Consider the following 26347-nt stretch of genomic DNA (forward strand, 5'->3'; position numbering starts at 1 on the left):
GCTTGAGAGAAGATTTTTAAGGTGAATAATTGAGTGTTTTGCATATATGGAGCTAGAGTGTATTTACTGGGTGGGGCACAGAACAGGGAATATAAAGAAGTACTGTAAGATGTTAATTCTATTCATCGATTTCTGTCAATGTCCATATCTTTATGGCCTGTATATTTGCCACCCACAAGTAAAATTGTAAGTTAGGTAGTCCCTTGATCCCATCTGCTTTAGGATGTTGTAGAGTCGCCCTTTGGATGTGTGGATTTTTAGAATTCCAAACAAATGAGGTTATGATTGAATCTAACTTCTTCTTTTTTTTTTTTAAAAAAAAAAAAGTGAATTTCTAATAGGGATGGTTTGAAATAGAAAAAGAAGCTTGGGACCGATGTTCATCTTAACGGAGTCGATTCTACCTGCTATTGTGAGATGGAGGGCGGACCATCTATTCAGCAAAATTTTTTTGAAAAAGATCCTTATATTTACCCCCAGATATGTGAATTGATCTGTTAAGATGAATGAGAAGGAGTCCAGTCTAGTATTGTGTGCTACAGAGTTCAATGGAAAAAAGCACACTTTTATTTAAAATAATTTTGATAACCAGATAACTTTTGAAAGTCTTCTAGTGCTTTTGGGACTGCTGGCATGGAAATTTGTATATACAGTACCATATTATCTGCATATAGTGATATTTTCTGTTGAAGTCCTTCTCTGAAAATCCTCTATCTCTGATGCATTTTGAAGAGCAATGGTGATGGGGGGACATCCTTGTCTAGTACCAGGTTCTAGTTTGGAGTAGTTTGAAATAATGTTAGTATTAGATAGATAGATACTTTATTAATCCCAATGGGAAATTCACATTCTTCAGCAGCAGCATACTGATACAATAAATAATGTTAAATTAAAGAATGATCAATAAATAAAAACTGAGGTTTCTGGACTAGTATAAATTAGTTTGATCCATGCACATATGTTTGGGCCAAACCCAAATTTGTGCAATGTGGTGAACAGTTAGTCCCATTCAGCAATGTCACATACTTTTTCTACATCCAAAGATAGTAAGATCTCTATGGTGCTAGATTTAATTTTTGAATGTATGATATTAAGCAATCATTGAAGTTTAGAAACCAAGTGTCTGTGTTTATAAATCTGGTTTGATCTTATGATATTACAGAAGGAAGCACTTTCTCAATCCTTCTAACTAGAACTTTGGAGAGTATCTTAATGTCATTATGCGGGAGTGGGATTGGTCTGTACGATGCACATTGTAGTAAGTCCTTATTTTTCTTAGGAAAGATGGAAATTAATGCTTAGTGAAATTTTGTTGTCTTTACCTTCTGTAAATGCTAATAATAGTGGAGCTAACTTACTTAAAAACATTTTTATAAAATTCCACTAGGTAGCCTTCAGGGCCAACTGTATTCCCACTTTGAAGTGAGTTTATAGCGTCTAGTAATTCTGAGAGTGTTAAAGGTTTATCCAGCTCAACAGCAATAAGAGTTTCTAGTTGTGGTATCTGTAATGAGTCAAAGAACTCATTAGATTGTGTCTTATCTTCCTTAGATTGAGTAGAATATTAGGACTTGTAGTACTCTCCAAATGTGTATGTTATATTTTATTGATCTATAATTTTATCTCTGTGCATGTTGGTAATTGCTGTTATTGCAATGCGGGCTTCCTTTTTGTGGATTTGTTGAGCTAAAAACTTATTGGCCTTCTCTACATTTAGTAGTAATGATGTCATGATTTAAAGATGAGCTGTTTGAGTCAAGAGGTGAAATTCTGAATACAAAACCTGTCTTTCCATATAAAGTGCCTCATTTGGACACCTGGCATATTCTAGATCTATTCCGGTAATTTCACCGATTAACTTGGATGCCTCCAGTTTATTTTTGTGAGAAAGATATGAAATAATCAGTCTTAAAAATGCCTTCATAGCTTCCCATAGTATTCCTGTCTTGACTACTCGGGTATACTCAGCAGACAGTGTGTTAAATGGCTGAAAACAAATATGACACAGACCTGCACTTATACCGGGCATGCTCACATAGGTAGAAAACCCCTTATACGGACTGTGTTGTGAGAAATTCAGAGCCCTGTGAAAATTGAATTCCCTTGTTTTTTGCACAGGGTTCTGATAGCACATTTATGATATATAAAAAGAAAGAAATTCTTTAAATAGCCACAGAAAATTGTCCCTGTGTCACATTAATGTGCAGATTACAGTTGAAAGTAAGTCTTCTGAACTGGCAACAGTTACCACGTCTTTAAATACAAATGTTAAAGCAACACTTTAACAACAAAAGAAAAATATTGATCAGCTCCATGTTAATATGCAAGTGAATTGATTAAAAGGAGTCCACAGTAATCGGAGTGCATCTTGTACCAAACATTTATGCAACTAACTCAATAGAGAAAATAAATGTATCCTCACATGTGTCTCTACCTTCACTTTAATGCATTATGCTTTCATGCCTCTGTTCTGTTTTCCTGAGAGCTCGGCTATATTCTACACCCTTCCACTTTTTTATACACTTTATTATTAATTTTGCTGTGGAGCATAACCCTCCTTGAATGGATTGAGTTTAAATAATAAAAATAAGAGGCTGTCAGTGGAGCTATTTAGCTAGTTTTGAAGCAGCTCTGAATTTCTCACTACAATGGTAACACCACTGGCAACAGGATCTATCAAAAAACTGTAGTGACCGATTTAAAGTACACTTTTACTTGTAAGTAACAATGAGGACTATGGAAAGCAACTCTTCAATGCCTGCTGTTGGAATATGGTTTTTCTTCCATGAAGGGTGACCAATCGGGGAATTCGATATTGTAATAAGCAGGATCCAGTCATGGAAGAGCCACGCAATAAGCCAATCGCCAACCAGAGTGCAGTGAGGTCTGCATTTTCAGGAATCTTTGTTTTCTCATATCCACAATGAAAAGCTATATCCAGAGTCTTTAGATATGACTAGATAGCGTTTTCAAAAATATTTGTGGATTAAAAATGCCAGAGTAGTGTGGATAAAGAGAGAAAACAAGTCAAATGTCGGCTTTTTTTTTTTTTTTTTTTCCCCAAAAATGTAATATTGTGGATGGGGCCTCATTTTCTCTCTAGGACCTTTTCCCTTGATGACCATATCTCTGCCAGCTACTGGGCAAACATCCTCCTATTTCACCCAAGCTATCCCTAATTAGGCCTGATTATTTTTACATACATTGCAGTTAATTCACACTTGAGCAATTTTCTAATACTTTCTCAGACATGCATTTTATTTTTGTCAGTGCATATTCAATCTCTAGTCATTCTTTTCCACTCTGATTTTATTTTATGGGGATATTTTTATATTGTTCTCTTATGTAGAGGGTTGTACCAGTGTCTGGCAGTATTGCAAGAGGTGGTGTGCATCTGTGTAGTGTGTTTTTTGTTTTTTTTTTCCTCTCCCCATAATCACTTTGATTTTAGTTGCTAAATACTTTATAGAGATAAAAAGTGCTGGCAAGTGTTTGGAAACCAGTATTAACAATGGCCATGATAAATGAGATGATCCTTGCACGTCTATTCAAGTTCTTCTTTGCAGCAGCACTCTAAAGGAAAGCTATGTAAGAAGTGTAAGCAGTGACCATGCCTATAACCATAGTACACAAACTGAATACTGTTTGCTTTGTGGATTTTTATCTAGTTTTCCTCCCACATCCCATGGATGTAACTGCCAAGTTAATTTGTGACTTTGAAGTGTGGACCAATATTCATGGGTATGTACAAATGTGTGATTGAGCACTGGGACGGAATGGTGTTTTTGTGACAGTCAAAGTTGGCTCCATGCTACCTGGTCGCTTCCAGGATCCTCTTCAACCTGGAACCGTTGATAGTCATAAACGGAGATGAGCCGGGCAATTGCTGACACACACACAGTCAGCAAAGGGTTGGTACACAGGTATCAAGTGCTTTTATTAAAATCCACAAACAAAAGTGTCCCATAATGCAGTGCAAAACTGTCTTTCATAAATAAATAATCCATAAAAACAGTGGATAGTCCTTGAGTTAAAATCCAAATATATCCATAGCTAAAACCTGTATGAAACAAAATCCTTCGGGTCCTAAATCTTTGTTCTTTAAACTGAGGCCAGCACAACTCCCTTTCCATCTCCCTGGCTCACCCATAGCTCGCTCAACCAGCAAAGAGTCCAGCAACTGTAGTCCTCCTCACTGACCCCCTTCTCGGCTGCCTCCATCGGCATTTGCCAGACCGCTCGGAGTCAGGTGTCCTGGTCACAGATCCCTGAGGAGGACTCCACCATTGAACCTACCCCTCTGAAAAATCAATGGGGACTATCTGTCCCTAGAGTGCCGATCATTCGCTCTTCGTGGGGCTAACACCGCCTTGCTTCTCTTTCTCTCTCATTGGCTCTGCTTAGGCACCCGATACTGCTCGCTCGACTTCTCAGTTGATCTCGTTTTATTTCTTGAGCCCCCTCTCTGCCATGCAGGCACCCTTATATCCTGCCTGATTGGGTGCAGGTGTGGTCCGTTACCTGACTGATCCACATGCATTTGAACCTGAATGTGCAATTAGTCAAGCACACTAATTAACCCTGGAGCAGCACCAGCATGTGCACACCCACCAATTCAGAGCCTGCATGCTCCAGGACCCAATTATTTAAAGTCATGCTTCGCCACAGACCTTCTCACACACACACCATTTGTAAGTTGCACAGAAAGGCTCCACACCCTTCCCAACCCAGTGCAACTTGTGGCCAAGGTCCATGGCATGCCCCTAGCACAGCACAAAAAACAAACTCCTCAATAAAGCAAAGCCCAAGCCCTCTTCTAAAAACAGGCCATTAAAAGAATAAAGAACTTTAAAATCGTTGATAAATAAATAGTCCATTAGAAGTTCAAAATCCTAAAAAGTCCTCTTCAGGCTTGAGTGGGTGGGTTTATAAAACAGTCAGGCAACAATCCCACTTGCTTTTCTTTCTTCCGCTCTTTGTTTTTTATTATTTTAATTTGTTATTGTTGATTATTTATTTAAAACCGCACTGCACCATGGTGCTCTTATCACAGGCTTGTCCATGCTTGGTTCTTGCCTTGTGGCCAGTGCTGCTAAGATGGACTCTGGGCCTCTGCAACATTATAATCAGAAATAACTAGGTTCATTTTTTTGTTACTTTTTATATACAAAATGGAAAAATAAAAAACTCGCACAAAATTAAATTAAACAACTTTTAACACAGCACTAATTAAACTTAATGTTTTAATCCTTGTGATGGTAAGAATTGAGACTTTATTTTTTTTGCTACTGCCAGTAACTAGGCTTCAGCACAAAGTTGCTTATACACAAATGCATGCTTCCATATTTTACCCTTAGCTGCATATTTTTTTTAACTGATTAATATGATGACATTGTCTACAAGCACTAAGAGGATTAAGAAAGTGAAAGTCAAGCTTTCTTTTCCGGCAGAATATGAATATGCTAGATTGCCTTCTGTCATCCTAAGGATGATTTAATAACTTGCATGAAGGAGAGCCTGAGGGGAATACATCTTGAATAAAGAAACTCATTTATTTGTTGTGTATTGTGAGTCTACTTGAATCTGAAACCGAAGAATCTTACACATTGTTGATCAATACTTCATTTGACAGATTAATACTAAATGAGGTAGTTTATTATTCAGGTATCTTTAGTCACACAACTCTTAATCCCCTTCTCATACTTAAGGTAAGTTTTCTTGATACTAGTCACTGAGAGCCCCTTTTTTATAATATTTTTTTACATGCTTGTCAAATTGAATGAAAACATTTATTAAGTCATTATATTCATAATGATCTGTGCTCCATTTTGTGAGCAGAATTGATTGTCATTGGATGATGGGCTTATAGGCAAAACCTGTATTTAGCTTCTTTTGCTCTTGGTCTATTTCACACATTTACAGGTAAAGGTTTACTACATGTGTGAACAAAGCAGAGTTACAAAACCCAGGAAAATATACCAGATAATATTTCAGGAATTTCCATGGTGTAGTGTATGTGTTTTTTGGGAACTAAGCCAAAAAATTAGGTAAACCATACAAAGCATAATGGTGCCTTGCTCAGAGTTTCATATGAGGGAACCAATCATAAAAGGCGCAGGAAATTTGGAGTAAGTGTGCTTCCATCAATTCAGAGGGTTTTTTTTTATTTATTATATCTTTCTGAAAAGTGTCTTGAAATTGTATGGATTTTGAATGAAGGGAGTTTTTCTATGTAGAGGCCAAGGGATTAAGATTAAGATTAGTTAACACCAGACATGGATATTTGCCTCTTTCAGAGAAGCTGTTCGCCACAATCAAAGAAAGCAGTGTACTTTCTGCTAAATGATTGAAAGGTTGGTTAGGGAGCAGGGAGAGTGCCCCCTGACACAAATTATGGAGACTATGTTTACTACAGCAACATGGAACATTAAAAACAAAGCAGCATGTGTTTCTTTATCCTTAATGATTTGTTTTTCACTGTTGTTTTTTCACATTGTGGTCCATAGTGTTGTTAAAGTTGCATTCAGTTCACAAAAATGCATTTATTATTTTCCCACAACAATTAAATCAACTCTGCACGCAATTGATTGTTAGTCAATAATGTATTATCATACATTAAAAAATCAAGTCAGTGGTGCAAACCTTACTTGTAAAGAGAGTTTCTTTTGTGAATACTGTCGCCCTGGTGTGTGTGAACAAGTTAATTCCACTAAATTCGTTTGATGGTCTCTACAGGAATTTTGTGGATTGTATGTGTAAATGGGGCTGCTAATGGTATTGGTACAATTACCCCTTTCTGTATGTGCACCACTACTATTTGTGATATGTTTTTAATTTTGAAAGTCTGAATTTTGCAAACTTAAATGTTTATGGTCAACCTTTGTATGTTTGTCTATGGAAGTATTAAAAATAAATTTAATATATTTATTAGATAGATAGATAGATAGATACTTTATTAATCCCAGGGGAAAATTCACATACTCCAGCAGCAAAAAATATTAAATTAAAGAGTAATAAAAAATGCAGGCAAAAAACAGACAATAACTTGAATAATGTTCAACGTTTACCCCCTCTGGTGGAATTGAAGAGTCGCATAGTTTGGGTGAGGAATGATTAGACAAGGCATCTTAGTATGGTAGATACTACTATCTAGTTTTGTGAACGTTTTGTCATTAATATTTATTGTTGTTGCTAGTGTTTTTCAATGTTCTTTGCCAACAGTTTGCAGATATTATAGAGAAGATATCCGAACACGTTGGTAATCAGCGCAAGAACTCGGATGGTAAGAAATATTTATATTTTTTTATACAAGACAAAACTGATTGTATTATTTTTAGAATTTTGTGTTTTCCAAATTAAATGAACCATAGAGGATCAGTCTGACTTGACATGGTAAATAAATTAAATGATAATCTAAGAGTGTTTCCCCCCTTTTTTTTTTTTTTTTTTTTTTCTTTCTCCCTCCTCACTCCAACCCCTCTTTCATTACAGTGCTTGGCCCTGTAGAAGCTGATCCTGAATACCGGCTGATTGTGGATGCAAATAACCTAACTGTAGAGATTGATAATGAACTGAGTAGGTTTGTTTTTGTTTTTTTTTCTCCATCTGAATACTAAATGAATTGTTTAGTATATTTATAGGTATTTTTCCCAGGTGTCACACTTACATCTGCACAATAGCTCATACTACAGATGAAAGTGACCAGGCTGTCCAAGGCTGCCTCCTGCCTTGCAGCTCATGACCTTTATTTCATTAATATTTATTTTGTACTAGAAATCACTAAATCATAGTGTTAAATGTGTATCTATAAAACCCAAATCCAAAGTCTTAATTTTTTAAAATATAATGAATCATACTAGTAATCAAGGTTAAAATTTAAAAGGTTCTGTTAGATGGGGTTGTAGGAATAAATGCACTATTTTTTTATACTTATTCTGTCAGTGCTTTCTAATGTGTTGATACGTTTTAATATTTTTAGGTTTAGGTTTAGGTTTATTTGTCATATATAGGTTAACACAGGGTCAACATACAATGAAATGTGTATGACGAGAAAAACAAGTCACTCAGCCTAGATCCAATAAAGCTTAAAAAAAAAGATTACAAGTTAAAAATAGACAAGCCATATAAAATAAAATGTGTATGTTTTAAAAGAAGTTATAAGTTATAAAGTGCAGATGCATGTTCCAGTCAGTATTCAGAGTGTGTGCAGGTACAGTGTGTGTGTGAGTAGTGCAATGTAGATGTAATGCAATGTAGATGTAATGTAAGTAAATGTAAGTGTTCAGGTGTTGCTGTTGAGGAGTCGAATGGCCTGGTGGTAAAAACTGTTCTTAAGTTTTGTAGTCCGAGCAGCCAGACTCCTGTATCGTCTGCCAGATGGTAACAAGGAGAACAGCTGGCGTGCTGGATGGCTGTGGTCCTTTATGATGCTGCTTGTCTTACGCAAGCACCGATGGAGGTAAATGTCTTCAATGGCAGGAAGACTCTTGCCCGTGATGTGCTCTGCTGCCTTCACCACTCTCTGTAGTGATTTCCGGCTGCTGGCAGAGCAGCTCCCATACCAGACGGTAATGCAGCCCGTCAGCAGACTCTCGACCACACTCCTGTAAAAGTTTGAGGTGATGTTGGCATTCATGCCAAACTTCCTCAGCCTCCTCAGGAAATAGAGCCGCTGGCGAGCTTTCTTGACCACAGTGTCTATGTGAAGGGTCCACGAGAGATCCTTGGTGATGTTTACTCCGAGGAACTTAAAGCTGTTAACCCTTTCAACTTCTATGCCGCTGATGTAGATGGCCTGGTGTTCTCTGCCTTGTTGTTTTCGATAGTCCACAATCATCTCCTTGGTTTTGCTGACGTTAAGAGACAAGTTGTTATCTAGGCACCAATTACTCAATGCCAGCACCTCCTCTCTGTAGGCCGTCTCATCGTTGTCAGTGATAAGGCCTATGATGGTTGTGTCGTCTGCAAACTTGATGATGGTGTTTGTGCCGTGTTTTGCAACACAGTCGTGGGTGAACAAGGAATACAAGAGGGGGCTAAGCACACAGCCCTGCGGCGCTCCTGTGTTTAAAATGAGTGATGAGGATGTGTGTTTGCCGACTCTCACCACCTGGGGCCTGTTTGTGAGGAAAGAGAAAATCCATCTGCAGATGGTCGTCCCCAACCCAAGGTCGTCAAGCTTCAAGACGAGTTTTGAGGGGATGATGGTGTTGAATGCTGAGCTGTAATCTATGAACAGCATTCTTACATATGTATTTCCTCTTTCCAGGTGGGTGAGGGCAGTGTTTATTGTTAGCGCAACGGCATCCTCTGTAGATCTGTTTGCTCTGTAAGCAAATTGGAGAGGATCCAGCGTGTCAGGGAGGGAGGAGCAGATGTGACCTTTGACTAGTTGCTCGAAACACTTCATAATGACCGATGTCAGTGCAACCGGCCGATAGTCATTCAGACAGGAGACCACCGGTTTCTTTGGGACAGGAATGATGGTGGATGCCTTGAAGGAAGTGGGGACCACTGACTGCCTCAGGGAGAGATTGAAAATGTTGGTGAACACACCTGCTAGCTGGTCAGCACACGCCCTGAGGGCACGGCCTGGGATGCCATCTGGTCCCGGAGCTTTGCGAGGATTGACCTTTTGAAGGACCTTCTCACATCAGACGTTTCAAGGATCAGAGTGACAGACTCACTGCCCCCTTGAGGATATAGCACCTGTTCTTTGTTGGCTGCATCAAAACGAGCATAGAAAGTATTGAGCTTGTCTGCAAGACATGCAGTGGGCTGAACACTGACTGTGTTTTTCTTTTTATAGTCAGTGATGCAGCACAGTCCATTCCACAGGCGCTTGGTGTCAGAGCTGTGGTAGCTTGACTCCACTTTGTCCCTGTAGTCCCGTTTGGCCTTCTTGATGGACCTCCGGAGTTCGTATCTGGCTGCTTTGTATGCATCAGAGTCCCCTGAGCCAAAGGCAGAGGTCCGCGCCTTGAGCTTAGCCCGGATCTCCCTATTTACCCAGGGTTTCTGGTTAGGATATATGCAAACGGTGGTTTTAGTGACAACATCGTCAATGCACTTGCTGATATATCCTGTGACAGAGTCTGTGAATTCATTGATGTTGCCATCAGCTGCATCCTCAAACATCTCCCAATCAGTTGTTTCAAAGCAGTCCTGTAAGACCCCCTCAGCTTCACTGTCCCATTTGTAGATGTTCCTGTAAACCTTTATATGTGCAATGTGCACATTTTAGCCTTTTTAATTTTGCTTTTTATGTGTTTGATTATAGATCAATTATTTTTTCAATGAATAATGGCTTATTGATGATTGAATTTTAAATACAATTAAAGTTCATTTTTAATATTGTCTTTTTTTTTTTTTCTTTGTTCTTTCAGATATAATTCACAAATTTGTACGAGATAAATACTCTAAGCGCTTTCCAGAACTGGAGTCTCTTGTGCCAAACTCATTGGATTATATCCGTACTGTTAAAGTAGGTAATTTTGGTGTTTAACATTACTAGATTGATATGTCTGTACTATTCAACCAATATTTTAAAGTCAATTTTCTCCCCTTGTTTTGGTCAAAGCACCAGCTCAGTTTGGAAGGCATAATGAAACAGAATTTTACAAGTATTTAGTATGAAGACACATGAAAGCTGTGAGGGAGTAGCACTAGTCAGAGACTGGATCCAGTCTTGAGCCCAGTTGCTTTTCTGTGGCGTTTGAACTTTAAGTGAATTTGTTTCCGGTTCCCACACACATTTGTTAGGTTAATTACAGCACTAAGTCTGCCTGGCATGAATGTGCCCAGTGATGAAAATGTGCCCTATTCAAGTATGGTTTCTGCCTGAATCTGAAGTTGGTAGGAGACACCAGAACAGATCAAGAAAATAAGCAGATGGCTATTTGGTACAGAGATTTTCTGTTACATTGCTTCTTTTTAGTTTCATACTTTATGAGGTTGTTTTTACATTCAGTTTATTACTTGATAAATTTGCAGTATTGTAAACATCTCCAATAGAAACCTCAAAACACCTTTTAAGACAACTCTTTTCTGTAGCTTGTAGAGTGACCTTATGACTTGTCCTAGTTACCAATCCGAAGTTTGGTTGTATGTTCATGATTGTATGTATTTAACAAACTACTTCTATAATTTTTGTAAAAGGTTAAGGGAGCAAAAGAGGCCATAAACAGAAACATAAAACTGTATTTGTCCCCGGGGGTGAATTTGTTTTTACAGAAGCTTTTGAAATAAATAAATAAATACATAAATAGGTAAGTAAATAAATACACACACACACACTTTGGTCTGAACACACACCACAATGACAATAAAGCCAGAAAAATTTGAAAAGAAAAGTTCTGACTTGGTTGTCACAGTTAAGCAGACGTATTGCTGTTGGTATAAAGGAGACCCAGTAGCATTTCTACACACACTTTAGCTGAATAATTTGTTCTTTTTGGCCATAAAATTCATACAGTTGGAGAAATATAAAACTGCATGCACAAATAATAACCATGATTACACTTTAAAGTCTGGTTATGACAGTGTGATTGTTTAGAGTGTTTTTTCTATCTATAGAGCTGGAATATTTGCTATTAATGAGGAAGCCAAGAAGTTAATATTAATATAATGTATCTTCTGGAATAGAACCTTAAGTCATTTATCAGAGAGCTGAACTGAAAATGAGACCTATAATATGACCGTGATCCTAAATTTACTAGTAGATGTATCAAACGATCCATTAACAGGATGATATCTTGTCTACTGGAATATTCAAATCTCAGTCCTATAAAGATATTGTAACAAGACATGAAACTGATTGGTTGTGGAAGACGTTCAAAGGATGTAGAGAAACTGAAGACATAAGAACAGACATACATTTCTAAAAGCAAATTGAGAAGCTAGCAACTATCAAACATAATGACATATATGTCTTAATACTTACGGAATTACAGTTTCTGTTGTTTTATCTTGTTTGCTGCATTATGTTGCTTTCTGGTGATGTTTTTTTGTTAATGAAGCCATGTCTTATGGCAGCTGTGAATCGATAATCTGATGGTATTGAACCATAACTGCACAATTCTTACAAATGTTGCCTGAAGAAGGGGCCCGAGTTGCCTCGAAAGCTTGCTTATTGTAATCTTTTTAGTTAGCCAATAAAAGGTGTCATTTTGCTTGGCTTTTCTCTACACTCATCATGGCTAACATGGTACAACACCCTAGTACTACAAATGTTTAAAATTTAATTAATGTTATAGCTTACTCGCGGCATTTGGACCTGAATTAATTTCTGACTTTGATGTTCTTTCTTTGTTTGCATGGAATATCATTGAAATCTCTAGTTTTTCTATGCGCTGTTATTTCACAACGTTTAACTTGGCTAGATATGAATGATTGTGTGTATGAGTATACCTTTAGTCCTCTTCTTCCTTGCCCTGAACTAGAAAAAGTGTGCTCAGAAACTAATAACAGTAACTATTTTCATTTATGTAACACTTTTCTCATTACACAAAGTGCTCTCCACGCAGGGAGGACTTACTGCTAGGCAGCAGTGCTACCGCTGCACCATGTGCTATAAACTAAGTAAATGAATGGCTGAATTAAAATATAAAAGGATTTTGAATTGTTTCAAACTATAATCCACTTGTATATTTTTGTAGGAACTCGGGAATAATCTGGACAAATGTAAGAACAACTTAAACCTTCAACAGATCCTGACCAATGCAACTATAATGGTTGTAAGTGTGACAGCCTCCACTACACAAGGGTATGATACAGTAGAATAAAGCCTTTTTTTTTTTTTTTTTTTTTTTTTAAGATTTACATTACTTCAGCTACTTGCACATTTTTTTTTCTGTAGTGTTATACTGGCTGATGATGAGCTGTTTCGTGTAACGGAAGCCTGCGATATGGCCCTTGAACTTAACCAATCAAAACATCGAATTTATGAATATGTGGAATCGAGAATGTCGTTCATAGCACCCAACCTTTCCATCATTGTGGGGGCTTCAACTGCAGCCAAGATTATGGGTAATGACTTGCTTGGAAATACAGCACATTTTGTCCAGTGAATTGCTGTGCAGTTTTAGTAACTGCGTGCCTTCGCTGATTAAGATTTTTACACATCTTGTAAGAATTTTGTCCCATAAACTGCAGTATAAAGTGTATTTACTGTATTTTGCTTTATGGGTTTAGCCAAGCCATCTTCTTTCTGTAAGTGCTATAACAAAGAGCAGTGTTAGAGTCAGTATTGTAATCTTTGTAAAATTTTAATTCATACTCCATTCCTCCTGTCATTATTATTTTAGGTGTTGCGGGAGGCTTGACTAACCTGTCCAAGATGCCAGCATGTAATCTCATGCTGCTTGGTTCACAACGACGTTCGCTCTCTGGTTTCAGTACCACATCATTGCTCCCACACACTGGCTACATCTATCATAGTGAAATTGTACAGTCACTTCCGCCGGTGAGTAAATCCATTTTTTGTTGCACTGTTTTAGAATCCTTGTTTCAGGACTACACTCAAAAATGTGTATCAGGTAAGCAATTCTTTTTCATATTGCTTTAAATGAAAAAAACGTTTGCCAAATGGTGCAAGAAGAACAGTCAGTTTTCTCATTTGGCATTTTTCACTTGAAGTTCAGACTTTCAGCTTAATTCAGTGGGGTGAACAAAACGATTGCATAAAAATGTGAGGCAACTAAAGCATTTTTTTTAACACAATCCCTTCATTTCAGGGGCTCAAAAGTACAGTAATTGAACAGATTAAATAACTGGAAATAAAATGTTCATTTCTAATACTTGGTTGAAAACCCTTTGCTGGCAATGACAGCCTGAAGTCTTAAACTCATGGACATCACCAGGGGTCTCGTGTATAAACGGTGCGTACGCACAGAAATGTTGCGTACTCCCATTTCCACGCTCAAGTCGCGATGTATAAAACCTAAACTTGGTGTAAAGCCACGCACATTTCCACGGTAACTCATACCTTGGCGTGCGCAATTTCTCCGCTCGGTTTTGCAGACTGGCGGCACCCAGCGTCAAAGCAGTGCTACTGTTCCTGTGTGGTTACCCTTTCTTTCTTAGCTCCACATTCCTGACGTGGCTTTATAAATACACTGAAATTAACTGCATATTGTTTATTAGTGTAATGCATCTGATTGTAATTAACCTGCAGCAATATAATGGTCCAGGGAATAGCCATAGTATTCCAAATACCATAACTGCTTTAGCGTTGTTACGCTCACTGCATCTTCTTCTTCTTTCAGTTGCTCCCGTTAAGGGTTGCCACTGCGGATCATCTTTTTCCACATTACTCTCACTGCACCACACGGAGTATTTATATCACTGTATCTGAGTGGGGAATCACAGCAGCAGCTGATCGGAAAGAGAATTATCGGTATACAGTTTCAAGTACACACTACCTCAGCCACGGCAAAACGCGTCAAAGCCTTTCCTGTACGGACCTCGCGTTTCAGAAACCGTTTCATCCCAAGAACTATAAACGCACTCAATCAGTCCATCAAGTGCTCCTTGTAGAACTGTTTGTACTTATAAGTACAATTACCTCACTGTAAACTTACACTACAGTTATAATATTGCACAACCTGCACCCCTTTATAAAGCGCGTATGATGACAATATCATTTTTAAGATGAAATGCAGCAAAATATGTTGCTTATAGTATACAGATAAAACTTTAACTTCATTTAAATAATCTGTATTGTTAATAATTAAACGTGAGGACACGGTGCCGCAGCGCTAGCTAGTTCACGGATAGCTCCTGCCTTGTGCTGTGTTATTGCTGGTGCTGACGCGACACTGGAAGCATAGACGGATAGAATAATTAAACATTTACTACGAAGATATTTCAATGTTCCTTAAAAGTTTTGAAGAATCGGTGTTCTAAGCTTACAGATGGCTTAACGTCTATTACAGAGCTGATTGTGTGGCGATTGGGTATTTGGAGAAAGAAAAGCAAGGACAGGAAGTGGAGGTTAGTATCAGTACGTTTGAAAGAGACAGTACTTCTGTAATAAATTATTTCATCGAAGGTCGCACATGGCGCAGCAAGCCTCTTGCGTGAGATATGAACAATCACTGCGCCAGCATGTTCCCATGTTTAATAACATGCTTTCATTCCTATCATCATGAAAATGATATCACGTATACATCTCAGTATTTTAATTATTCAGAGAGCTGTAATATCACGTATGTAATGGATTCTTTGTCCTGTCGGAGAAAGAGAAAGAACAGAAGCACGTAGTGATTCACACACATTGAGCACATAGAAGATCAAATACAGAACAAAGCATTTAATGTGCTACTTGAGAAACTAGTAAAATAAACGATTTTAAGATAAAGTTTATGATGTTCTCCTTTAATGGCAAAATAAACTACGTGATTAAAGTGGAAATTTCGAGATTAAAGTTGACATTTCGTGCTTTTTTTTCCCCACTGTGTGCCTATTTTTTTATCTGTACCCTAATAAGCTTTCATATTACACTCAGACGGTGGGGTACGACTCGCCTTTTCACGGCAACTTTGATATGTGATTTCTTTTTTATTTCGGGCACTGTGCGACTTTGTGAACTTGAGCTTTCGAGTTTGTCCAACACTCTCACTCGATCAACTTCCTTTTGTTGATTATACCACTGTTTAACTCTTTTAGGGCTAATTTTTTTTTTTGTTTCTTTTCTCCCAGGGCTGAATATTTTTCCAAAAACTAACATTTTTAAAAAAGAACACAAAGCAATTGTTTAACACATCAAATCAACAAAAAATATTTACTTTTGACAAATGTTACTGTCTTGCATGTTGTATGAGCCTGCATACTCTATGATTTCACGTACATATCACATACATTTTACACAGCAAAGTCTGATCTCGCTCAAAGCAGCCAATTTCAGTCATTGCCACATTGCACTCCTTACAATATGTGTTGTTTTGATGCCTATTTTTCAATTGTCTGTTGCTGCACTTTCTAACATATATTGTTAGTGTGTACTGTAGAGAGACAAGTCACCCATTTGCCATCGTGCCATGCCACTGCCACCAAGTTTTCTGCCTGCATGAAAACCGTATTGTCACCTCTTTTCATCTTCTGAAACTTTATGAACTTTATGTATGGCATTATAGCCTGGCTCACCCCATGGGATTTGCTTCTGTTTATTACAGAAGTGAATAAAACTTCGCAGCAGCACGTACCTAAGCCACCAGGGGACAAAACACATTTGGACCAATGCTCCCTGAAGTTATATCACCAGTTCTGTTCCATCTCTACTTGTAATGCCACAGCGCGCTTCATCTCGTCTTTCGTTGTGGGTTTCCACTTTGAAAAACGAGAATGCGATGCAAACGCAGCCCGCGATTCAAAAAAAATCTCTGCCTACCTGTTTGTCTCGTCTGACAGTAGCTGAAAAGCAGCATCAGGAGAGAGCAGCCTGAAGTACAGCAGCTGGTGATCTGTCATGTCCAACAGCAAGCCATGCCGTCTTGTAAACTCCGGTAGCCAGATCGGCTCTCAACGGATCAATGTCTGCGTATTTATCCCATGCGAACCTTGCCGTAGATGCATCGGCTGCGCGAAGGCACTCAACTGGCAGCAGATCCGCTGGCGCGGCATCGGCTGGTGTCTGATCAGCTGATGCCTGCTTCTAACTCTCTTGCTCGATCTCCTGATCACTGCCAATAAAGTCCGATTCTGAAAAATCAAGAGTCTTGACTCCGCGATAATGCGCAAAACATCGCCTGCCAAGTGTTTTCTTTTCTGCACTTGCTTCGCTGCCTTTTCACATGTCGGTGCTATCTTACCTTTGTTTACATTTCGCAACTCACGCACACACGCAATGTTTATTTGCCGAGTCAACGAGTCTAGCATTCCTCCAAGCACAGAGGGAATGCCTGTGACGTGACAGTGAGATTTGTTGCCATTAACAGCTGATTGTCGCCCTCTATCCCTGGATTCGCCTTCAACCCCTCCTGTCAACAAAAGTCGACATCCGTCCTAAAAGAGTTAAACCAACAAATAGTACGTTTTTCCTTTGCCTCCACTTGGTATTCGCTGAAATTCTTATATTTTCCCCCGTGCTTTTCCCATTGTCTTTCCTCAGAAGGCTATTTATATCGATTTGCATATTCAAAGAGGCGTAATTCTGGGAGGAGTTGGGGCAGGACAGAAGGCGCGTGCACGTGCATTACTTTTCACGCTGATCGGGATTTATGTAGTGGAAGAACGTGAAAGTTTGCGTACGTACAGATTCCTGCATCTGGATTTTTCTGTGTGTACGCACATTCCCGCTTTTGTACTTACGCCATGTTATAGTGTGAGTTCTACACACGGCGTTATACATGAGGCCCCAGATGATGAGTTTCCCCCTTTTTAATGCTCTGCCAGGCCTTTACTGCAGCGGCTTTCAGTTGCTGTTTGTTTGTGGGCCTTTCTGTCCAAAGTTTAGTCTTCAACAAGTGAAATGATTGCTCAATTGGGTTAAGATCAGGTGACTGACTTGGCCATTCAAGAATTTTCCAATTCTTTGCTTTAATAAACTCCTGGGTTGCTTTGGCTGTATGTTTTGGGTCATTGTCCATCTGTATCATGAAACGCCGCCCAATCAGTTTGACTGCATTTAGCTGGATTTGAGCAGACAGTATGTCTCTGAACACCTCAGAATTCATTTGGCTGCTTCTATCCTGTGTCACATCAATAAACACTAGTGTCCCAGTGCCACTGGCAGCCATGCACGCCCAAGCCATCACACTGCCTCCACCATGTTTTACAGATGATGTGGTATGCTTTGGATAATGAGCTGTTCCACGTCTTCGCCATGCTTTTTTCTTGCCATCATTCTATTAGAGGTTGATCTTGGTTTCATCTGTCCAAAGAATGTTTTTCCAGAACTGTGCTGGCTTTTTTAGATGTTCTTTAGCAAAGTCCAATCTAGCCTTTCTATTCTTGAGGCTTATGAGTGGCTTGCACTTTGCAGTGCGCCCTCTGTATTTACTTTCATGCAGTCTTCTCTTTATGGCAGACTTGGATATCGATACACCTACCCCCTGGAGAGTGTTGTTCACTTGGTTGGCTATTGTGAAGGGGTTTCTCTTCACCATGGAAATGATTCTACGATCATCCACCACTGTTGTCTTCCGTGGACGTCCAGGTCTTTTTGCGTTGCTGAGTTCACCAGTGCTTGCTTTCTTTCTCAGGATGTACCAAACTGTAGATTTTGCCACTCGTAATATTGTAGCAATTTCTCGGATGGGTTTTTTTCTGTTTTCACAGCTTAAGGATGGCTTCTTTCACCTGCATGGAGAGCTCCTTTGACCGCATGTTGTCTGTTCACAGCAAAATCTTCCACATGCAAGCACCACACCTCAAATCAACTCCAGGCCTTTTATCTGCTTAATTGATAATGACATAATGACGGACTTGCCTACACCTGCCCATGAAATAGCCTTTGAGTCAATTGTCCAATTACTTTTGAGCCCCTGAAATGAAGGGATTGTGTTAAAAAAATGCTTTAGTTGCCTCACATTTTTTATGCAATCGTTTTGTTCACCTCACTGAATTAAAGCTGAAAGTCTGCACTTCAACTGCATCTGAGTTGTTTCATTTAAAATTCATTGTGGTAATGTACAGAACCAAAATTAGAAAAAAGTGGTCCAAATATTTATGGACCTAACTATATACAGTATATAATATTTATATATATATCATATAGATTTATACTTATATAAAAAAATGTCTATCCAGGTAACGCTTATGGTTGGTCGGCAAACATCTGCCACATTCTCTCAGTTGCAAGAAGCAGATCATAGGCATGTTTATAGAGTACCTGTCAAATAATTTAAAGAGTACATGACACGTGTTAGACCCTTATTGTGGCCGATCAGGTGCATGCTCTTTGCATCCCCTCTGCTCCCCTCTCTCTGTAATATGACCTTGTGAATAACAACCAAACTGAGATTAAAATATGTGATGATTAAAGAAAACTAAAATTAAACTGAATTTCCAAGTAAGATTAGAAATAATACAGAAATAAAAACTAATATATCAAATGCAAAATTGCAATAGTATTTGCTTGATGCATTGTTTTTGTACTTCATTTTACAAATAAATCAATGGCAGCGTCCATACTACCCTGCCGCATTTTCTTAATCACCAAAAGCATTTAAAAACTGAATGCAATGTATTAGTGTTAGTAAATAATAACCTTTGTGTAAACTTCTGTAGCCAATAAATTACAATACAAAACTTAGCTCTGGTAAAATATTAATTTGTGTATTTTTGTTGGCTGTTGTTAGATTAGTTTACGTGTGCTTTCTTGATAATAAACACATATTATATATTCATTTAGTCTGCATATCGCATACAACACCTGGCAAAAATGATTGAATCACTACTTTTGGAAGATGTTCATTCAGCTGTTTTACTTTGTTACAAAAAAAAAATTATTTTATTTAACAGCTGAACATTCTGGCATTGTAAAACATATCCCAAAAAATTTAAAGTTGTAATTAATTGCACATTTTTTGTTCAGACCAATTAGAGGGAAAATTATGGAATCACTCAATGATGAGGAAACAATTATGGAATTATTAACACAAAAATTACAATTAATGCTTTGTTGCATCTCCTCAGACTTTTATGGCAGCTTGAATTCTTTAAGGCATGGACTTCAATAATGAAAAATAATATTCTTCATCAATCAGGTTCCCACTTTCTTTTATAGTAGTAGACAGATCAGCTTTGCGAGATGCAGCCTTGTCATGGACATTTTCTCATTTTCCACCATGAATTTTCAATCTGATGGAGATCCAGACTGTTTGCTGGCCATGTCATTAAGTTGATATGCCTTCCCTGAAGAAACATTTCAATGCTCTTTGCTCTGTGGCAAAATGCATTATCATCCAGCAAAATAACTTCATCATCACTTAATATACCTTCGATTGGCAGAATGAGAAAAGTGTCCAAAATTTCAGTGTACACCTGTGCATTTACTGTAGAGGTAATGCTTGTCATTTCCCCATGTCCTTTATCTGACATGCAACCGCATATGAGCAATGAGTGTGGAAATTTGCTTGTTTTCTTCAGGCAGGCTTCTTTGGAAATGGCACCAAACAAAAGTTCCAGCATCATCTACTTGGCAAATGCAGATAGGCAATGTGATTCATCACTGAATATTCCTTTCACTCTATCAACAGTCCATGACTACTACTGTAACCTAGTTTTCTTCTCTTCAGGTGTTAAAGATGGTTTATGTTTGGCTTTTCTGTATGTAAGTCCCATTGCCATCAGCTGATGTCTTACAGGTTGGTCACAATGATTGACTCTGGTTTCTGCCCATTTTGTTTTTCATTTCTTTTTTTGTGTATTTTCTATTTTCCAGGCATATTGCGTTGGGTTTTCTGTCCTGACTGTTTGACATCTTCCTTGGTCTACTTGTAGTATTACTATAATAATAATACATTTTATTTGTATAGCGCCTTTCTCATGCTTGAGGCATCCCTTCTCCCACTTTCCCATTTTGTTTGTGCTTGCTCCAAATTTTAGACACAGCTGACTGGGAATAACCAACACCTTTTGCCACACTCCATGTTGAATTACATTCTTGAAGGAATTTTATAATCCTTTCCATTGTTTCAACTGACAGCTCTCTTGTTGGGGCCATGTTTCCTGTCAGTCAGCCAGGTACTACAGCTCGTTAAGTTTTACAGACACTCTCTTTTAACTGCAGACTAATTGGCCTATTTAGACTTTTCCAGGTATTTGTTTTAGAAATGCAAATTATTAGGTTGTTCCGTATTTTTTGTGATTGCACAATTTTTTCCTCTACTTTGTCTGAACAAAAAATGTGCCATTAGTTATAACAATTTCATTTAACATTTTGAGATGTGTTTTACAATGCCAGAAAGTTCAACTGTTAAATAAAATATCTTGCGTTGTATCTTTTTTTGCAACAAAGTAAACCAGCTGAATGGACATCATCCAAGAGTAACAATTCCATAGTTTTTGCCAAGGGTTGTATTTGTTCAAGTGTGCTATCTACAATGTGTCATGACTCATGCTGAAACTTCTGTGATTAAGGAATGCAACATGTTTATTTGTATCATTGATTTTGGAGCCTTGGTAATGGATACTAAACTTATGCAGTAATGTGTTTGTAAAAATTACCTTTACTCATTTGTTATTTTTGTGTAAGGCATTATACAACTTTATTTTGACATTCTGTATCCATGTGTAGGATCTACGTCGAAAGGCTGCTCGTTTGGTGGCTGCAAAATGTACTTTGGCTGCAAGAGTGGATAGTTTCCATGAAAGTGTAGATGGAAAGGTGAGACTTCAGTGTACGCAAATATGTTGGTTTTATCCAGAACCTTTTAAAGTTAACAATGTGTAATTGGTTCTTAAAGCGAAAGTTTGGTGTGTTTCAAGTCAGCGTTATTGTTTCTTTACAATATGTTGTATATGAATTTGCCACATGAAATTGAGTTCTAAAGTTCAGCATTTTCTATAATTAAAAAAAAAAATACATTGACTGTCTTGGTGATTCATGATGTAATCTATGTGGCTCAGAGAACCCCAGAAAATAAAAGCCAAAAAACTTTCCAAATATGTCCTCTTTGAAGTGGCAAAAAGTTCAATTTAAGAAAACATTCCTTCTGTGTTTCCAACAAATGTTTGTGACAACAAAAGCTATCTGGATATAATTGTTTTATTACATGCTCCAGGTATTATTTTTCTCAAGGTAAGGAAATGTTTTCTATTCTTAAGTTACATTATAAAACTTCAGGAGCAACTATGTATTTTTAAAAATTCTTGGAAACGTTACAGCACAGTTTCACAGGGCATGGCATGTGAGACCATTCTTCTTTACATAATCGCTCCAGATCGTCCATAGTCCTAGGCCCTCAGCTGTGTACTGTCCTCTTCAGCTCACTCCACAGGTTTTTCAATAGGGTTCAGGTCAGGGGATGGAGATGGCCATGGCAGAACTCTGATTTTTTTGGTCCATTAATTATTTCAGGGTTGATTTGGACATATGTTTCAGATCATTATCCTGATGGAAGATCCAATGACGACCCAGTTTTAGTTTCCTGGTGGAGGCAGCCAGGTTTTGATTTAAAATCTCCTGATATTTCATGGAATCCATGATGCCGTGTACCCTAAGAATGTTTCCAAGGCCTTTGGAGGAAAAAGGCCCGACAACATCACAGAACCTCCACTGTATTTCACAGTTGGGACAAGGTTCTTTTCATTATAGCCATCCTTCTTTTTACACCATCCCACTTTTCGTGTTTATTGCCAGAAAGTTCAATTTTTGTTTAATCAGACCATAGAACACAGTTCCACTCAACGTTGTAACATTTTACAAACTGCAGGCGCTTAAGTTTGTGGATAACTGATAGAAAAGGCTTCTTTCTGGCATAGCTTCCAAATAAGCTGTTGGCATGGAGATGTTGTCTGATGGTGGCTCTACTTTTTCTTGCAATTCCCCAACAATACAATACGATACAATTTATTTTTGTATAGCCCAAAATCACACAAGACGTGCCGCAACAGGCTTTAATAGGCCCTGCCTTTTGACAGCCCCCCAGCCTTGACTCTCTAAGAAGACAAGGAAAAACTCCCAAAAAAACCCTTGTAGGGAAAAAATGGAAGAAACCTTGGGAAAGGCAGTTTAAAAAGAGACCCCTTTTCAAGTAGGTTGGGCGTGCAGTGGGTGTCAAAAAGAAGGGGGGGTCAATACAATACCATACACAGAACAGAACAAATCCTCAATACAGTATAAAAATAAAAATTTTACAAGTACGGACCAGAATTTAACAGTAGATGATATCACATAATGTGATTTGGATTTGTTTATAGAGTCTTGGAGACCTCCACCATCAAGCTGTCTCCCCCATTTGGCCATTCCATAGCTGAAACATTGCTTGGCCAGCCAATCCGATGAAAGGACCCCTCTACCCCACAATTCCTGCGACCCTCCATCAGGGATGACTTTACCTTAGGCAGGCAAAACAACTTGGCAGGTGGGCCGTGGCACCAAGTGCCATGTTTGAGTGCCAAGAAGAGAAACAATAGATGAGAGTTAGTAACAAATTACAATTACAACAGTGATCCTTGGAGATATTATTGCCTCCCTTAGCATCCTTCTCACTGTACGTGGGGCTAAAATAAACTTGGGTCCTCCTTCTGGCAAGTTTGTCACAGTTCCAGTTGATGACCACTTTTTTATTGTTGTCCTAATTGTAGAAATCTGCATTTTCAGGCGAGTAGCTTTGGTTATTTAAAAAAATAAAATAAAATTCTCTGAGTTATGAAGGGCAACACACTTCTCCCTCATTTGGCTTGAGTGTTCTCTTTTCTATGCCATAATGATGGTTGGCTAAGGAAATTTGGTTCTGTGTCTCCTCACATTTGTGTCCCAGTTAATTTAGGAAGGCATTGATTTCAGCTGGGAAGATCCTATACACTCCAATCAACTTAATTGGGAAACAATTGTTTCACATTCATTTCTAAGAGTTCCAACAATTGTGGCAGATGTGTATTTTTTTAAAAATATTTATTTCTTTATGAGGGCTTTGTTTTTCTTTGAATGAACTTGTTTCAGTTAAAAGTCGGATGTTTCTCATTTTTTCAGAGCAAGATGACAGTTCCTCAGCAGTGATTTTTTTTCTTTTTCTAAGCGTTCTTACTAATTTTTACAAAGGGTGCCAATAATAGTGGAGGGCACTGTATATCTCTCTCTTTGCCAGATCGTTCCCTTTGTCCATTCCCGAGTTGTATTTAAAAAAGACTTACTTTGTGGATTTAATTTTGTTTGTAGTATCAAAAAATTAATCGAATTCCATGAGTTTGGCTCTTGGACTATTGTTTCTAAACATAGTTTTAAAATGTTAGTGTAATTAATATTAATGTATATTCCATTGATTGATCTATAAAATCTAGATAAATTTAGCTTTCTTTCTTTTGTTTATTCTCCAACACACATAGGTAGGGTATGATCTAAAAGAGGAAATTGAGAGAAAGTTTGACAAATGGCAGGAACCACCACCAGTTAAGCAAGTCAAGCCACTACCTGCACCATTGGATGGACAAAGAAAGAAAAGAGGGGGTCGTAGGTGAGAAAACCTAATAGGACTTTATTTTTTTAGAGGTAATCTATTTTTAAAATTGGACTGCAATTGTAAGGAGGATGAGAATGATTCAGTCGGTCTTTTTCCTGTTTAATCCATTATTAGGTACCGTAAGATGAAAGAGAGGCTTGGGCTGACAGAGATAAGAAAGCAGGCCAACCGAATGACATTTGCAGAGGTTTGATAACATTTTTGCTTTTTGTAAAAACTTTCGTCATCATCAATTAAGTTTTATGTGTTTGTTTTGGTTTTTTTCTTAAACATTAATAGATTAACAAAAATGATAGAATAGTAATCCTTGAAACAGTACTTTTGGTTTAGTAATTTACCTTTGCTTGTTGCTAAAAGTTAACCACTACTTTTGTGATCATTAAGATTGAAGAAGATGCCTACCAGGAAGATTTGGGATTCAGCCTTGGCCAGTTAGGCAAGTCAGGCAGTGGTCGTGTTCGACAAGCACAAGTTAATGATGTGTCCAAAGCAAGAATTTCTAAATCTTTGCAGGTAAAATTACTGTTTTTTATTCACTTATTCTTCACTTTTTCTCTCTTGCCAATACCAGATAGAACAGATGATGAACGAGTAATCTTCTGCTCTGTCTCTTGAGTCTGATGTGGCCACAGAGACACCAGTGAAAGTATTTAAACATGAAACACATCTTCACCTTCTGCTAACATACCTGAGCAGTCTTCATAAAACCCTTCATTTCCTACCTAATTTTCTCTCTCTCACACACATACTTTAGGAAATCCTGATTCTAGTCATATTTTCTTAATTTCATACATCCTTTTGCACACATTTGATGGTTTGTCCCAGGTCCAATTGAAAGCATGCAGTGCTTCCTCATAGTAGACCCAATGACACTCTGGACCCCAGTATTTAGAGCAGTTGTTAGACTCCATGCAGTTTAGTATGCCAAAGTGGCCTCCATTATAGAATTCCTAGGTAACCCTGCTGCCGCTGGAGTTAGGACGTTTAAGAAGTTAAAGGAAAGAAACAGAGGCCCAATAGTGATATTCTTTTGATAGTGCTGCTTTCCTTGTGGCGATTAATTCTTGCTCACCAGCACTTTGCAGGTGTTTCTTACAGTATGTGTTTCCCATCTTCCTAACAAGTTATCATGAAGCATGTCTTTTTCTACACTACACTAGAAATTCACTTATAGGGTTTCAATCCTGCCTAATGGTTGTGTAGTCATGCAATAGGTCTATGATTATATAGATATTTAAGCCTTCATGCCCTTGGACAGCTTCTGAGGTTTATTCGGTAAAATGTTATAGTCAAAAATATAAAATTTATAGTAAAAAAAATGTTGGGGAATACAACCTGAATCTAAATTAATCTTGTTGCTAATTTGTCTTTCAATACAGCGCACTTTGCAGAAGCAGTCCATGGTGTATGGTGGAAAGTCAACAGTTCGGGACCGATCATCAGGAACAAGTTCCAGTGTGGCGTTTACCCCTTTGCAAGGCCTAGAAATTGTCAATCCTCAGGCAGCTGAAAAGAAAGTAGCAGAAGCCAATCAGAAATACTTTTCAAACATGGCGGAGTTCTTGAAGGTCAAAAGAGAATCTGAGGTCAAACAATAAGCCAGAGAGGAAACTTTTGTTTTTTGTTTTTTTTTTGTTTTTTTAACTTGGACGTTATTCTAAATATTACAAAGACAGCTGACTTCCTTGAAAGATCAATTTTCTGAGCGTTTTTGGTTTCAACAAACTAAGCTTTATTTGGCTTGGGTTCCAGAGTAGGGCTGGAGATTGGATAGCTTGTGATCTGTTTGAAGCAGAGGAGTATCGTACTCTTTCTGCAAGCGTGTGTTTATATGCAGCAAAGTATGGATAGGATTTTCTTTCAGTATGTAAAGAAACACAGTCATGTGTATTTGATTTTTCTGTAATAAATGTCCGTTTTTATAATATGTAGGTTTATATTTTTCTCTTTTTAAATGTTTCAACCAGTCTTTTCAAACTATGAATTTTATTTGTGTCATAAAGCAAATTTCAGTTTGTGATAGAATGCAAGTTGAGTATTCTGCTTGTATACTTTTGTCATAAACTTTAGAACCTTCCCTTAAATTAAATTTACAACCGTTCTATTCATTTTTATAATGTGCTTCTTTCATGGTATCATGTTGCACATAACAGGATTTTGTTATGTATATTTGTGTTGTTTAACCCATTTTTTTTTTTTTTTTTTTATAGTTAAAGAAATCT

At 37.9% G+C, this 26347-nt stretch overlaps 1 protein-coding gene across 1 annotated transcript in view; it reads left to right on the forward strand.

Annotated features, from left to right (window-relative positions):
- The window catches only part of prpf31 (PRP31 pre-mRNA processing factor 31 homolog (yeast)), a 34722-nt gene extending 8666 nt beyond the window's left edge, over nucleotides 1-26056 (forward strand). The window contains exons 3-13 of the mRNA XM_028821693.2: nucleotides 7222-7282; nucleotides 7492-7575; nucleotides 10386-10483; nucleotides 12657-12763; nucleotides 12857-13026; nucleotides 13305-13462; nucleotides 21239-21328; nucleotides 23992-24119; nucleotides 24240-24312; nucleotides 24510-24638; nucleotides 25505-26056. Of these exons, the coding sequence (XP_028677526.1) occupies nucleotides 7222-7282; nucleotides 7492-7575; nucleotides 10386-10483; nucleotides 12657-12763; nucleotides 12857-13026; nucleotides 13305-13462; nucleotides 21239-21328; nucleotides 23992-24119; nucleotides 24240-24312; nucleotides 24510-24638; nucleotides 25505-25723 (1317 nt within the window). The 3' untranslated portion in view covers nucleotides 25724-26056. The remainder of the gene's footprint in view (nucleotides 1-7221; nucleotides 7283-7491; nucleotides 7576-10385; nucleotides 10484-12656; nucleotides 12764-12856; nucleotides 13027-13304; nucleotides 13463-21238; nucleotides 21329-23991; nucleotides 24120-24239; nucleotides 24313-24509; nucleotides 24639-25504) is intronic.
- The last annotated feature ends 291 nt before the right edge of the window (nucleotides 26057-26347 follow it).

The sequence above is a fragment of the Erpetoichthys calabaricus genome, chromosome 16, assembly GCF_900747795.2.
Source record: "Erpetoichthys calabaricus chromosome 16, fErpCal1.3, whole genome shotgun sequence".
In the NCBI taxonomy this organism is placed as follows: Eukaryota; Metazoa; Chordata; class Cladistia; order Polypteriformes; family Polypteridae; genus Erpetoichthys; species Erpetoichthys calabaricus.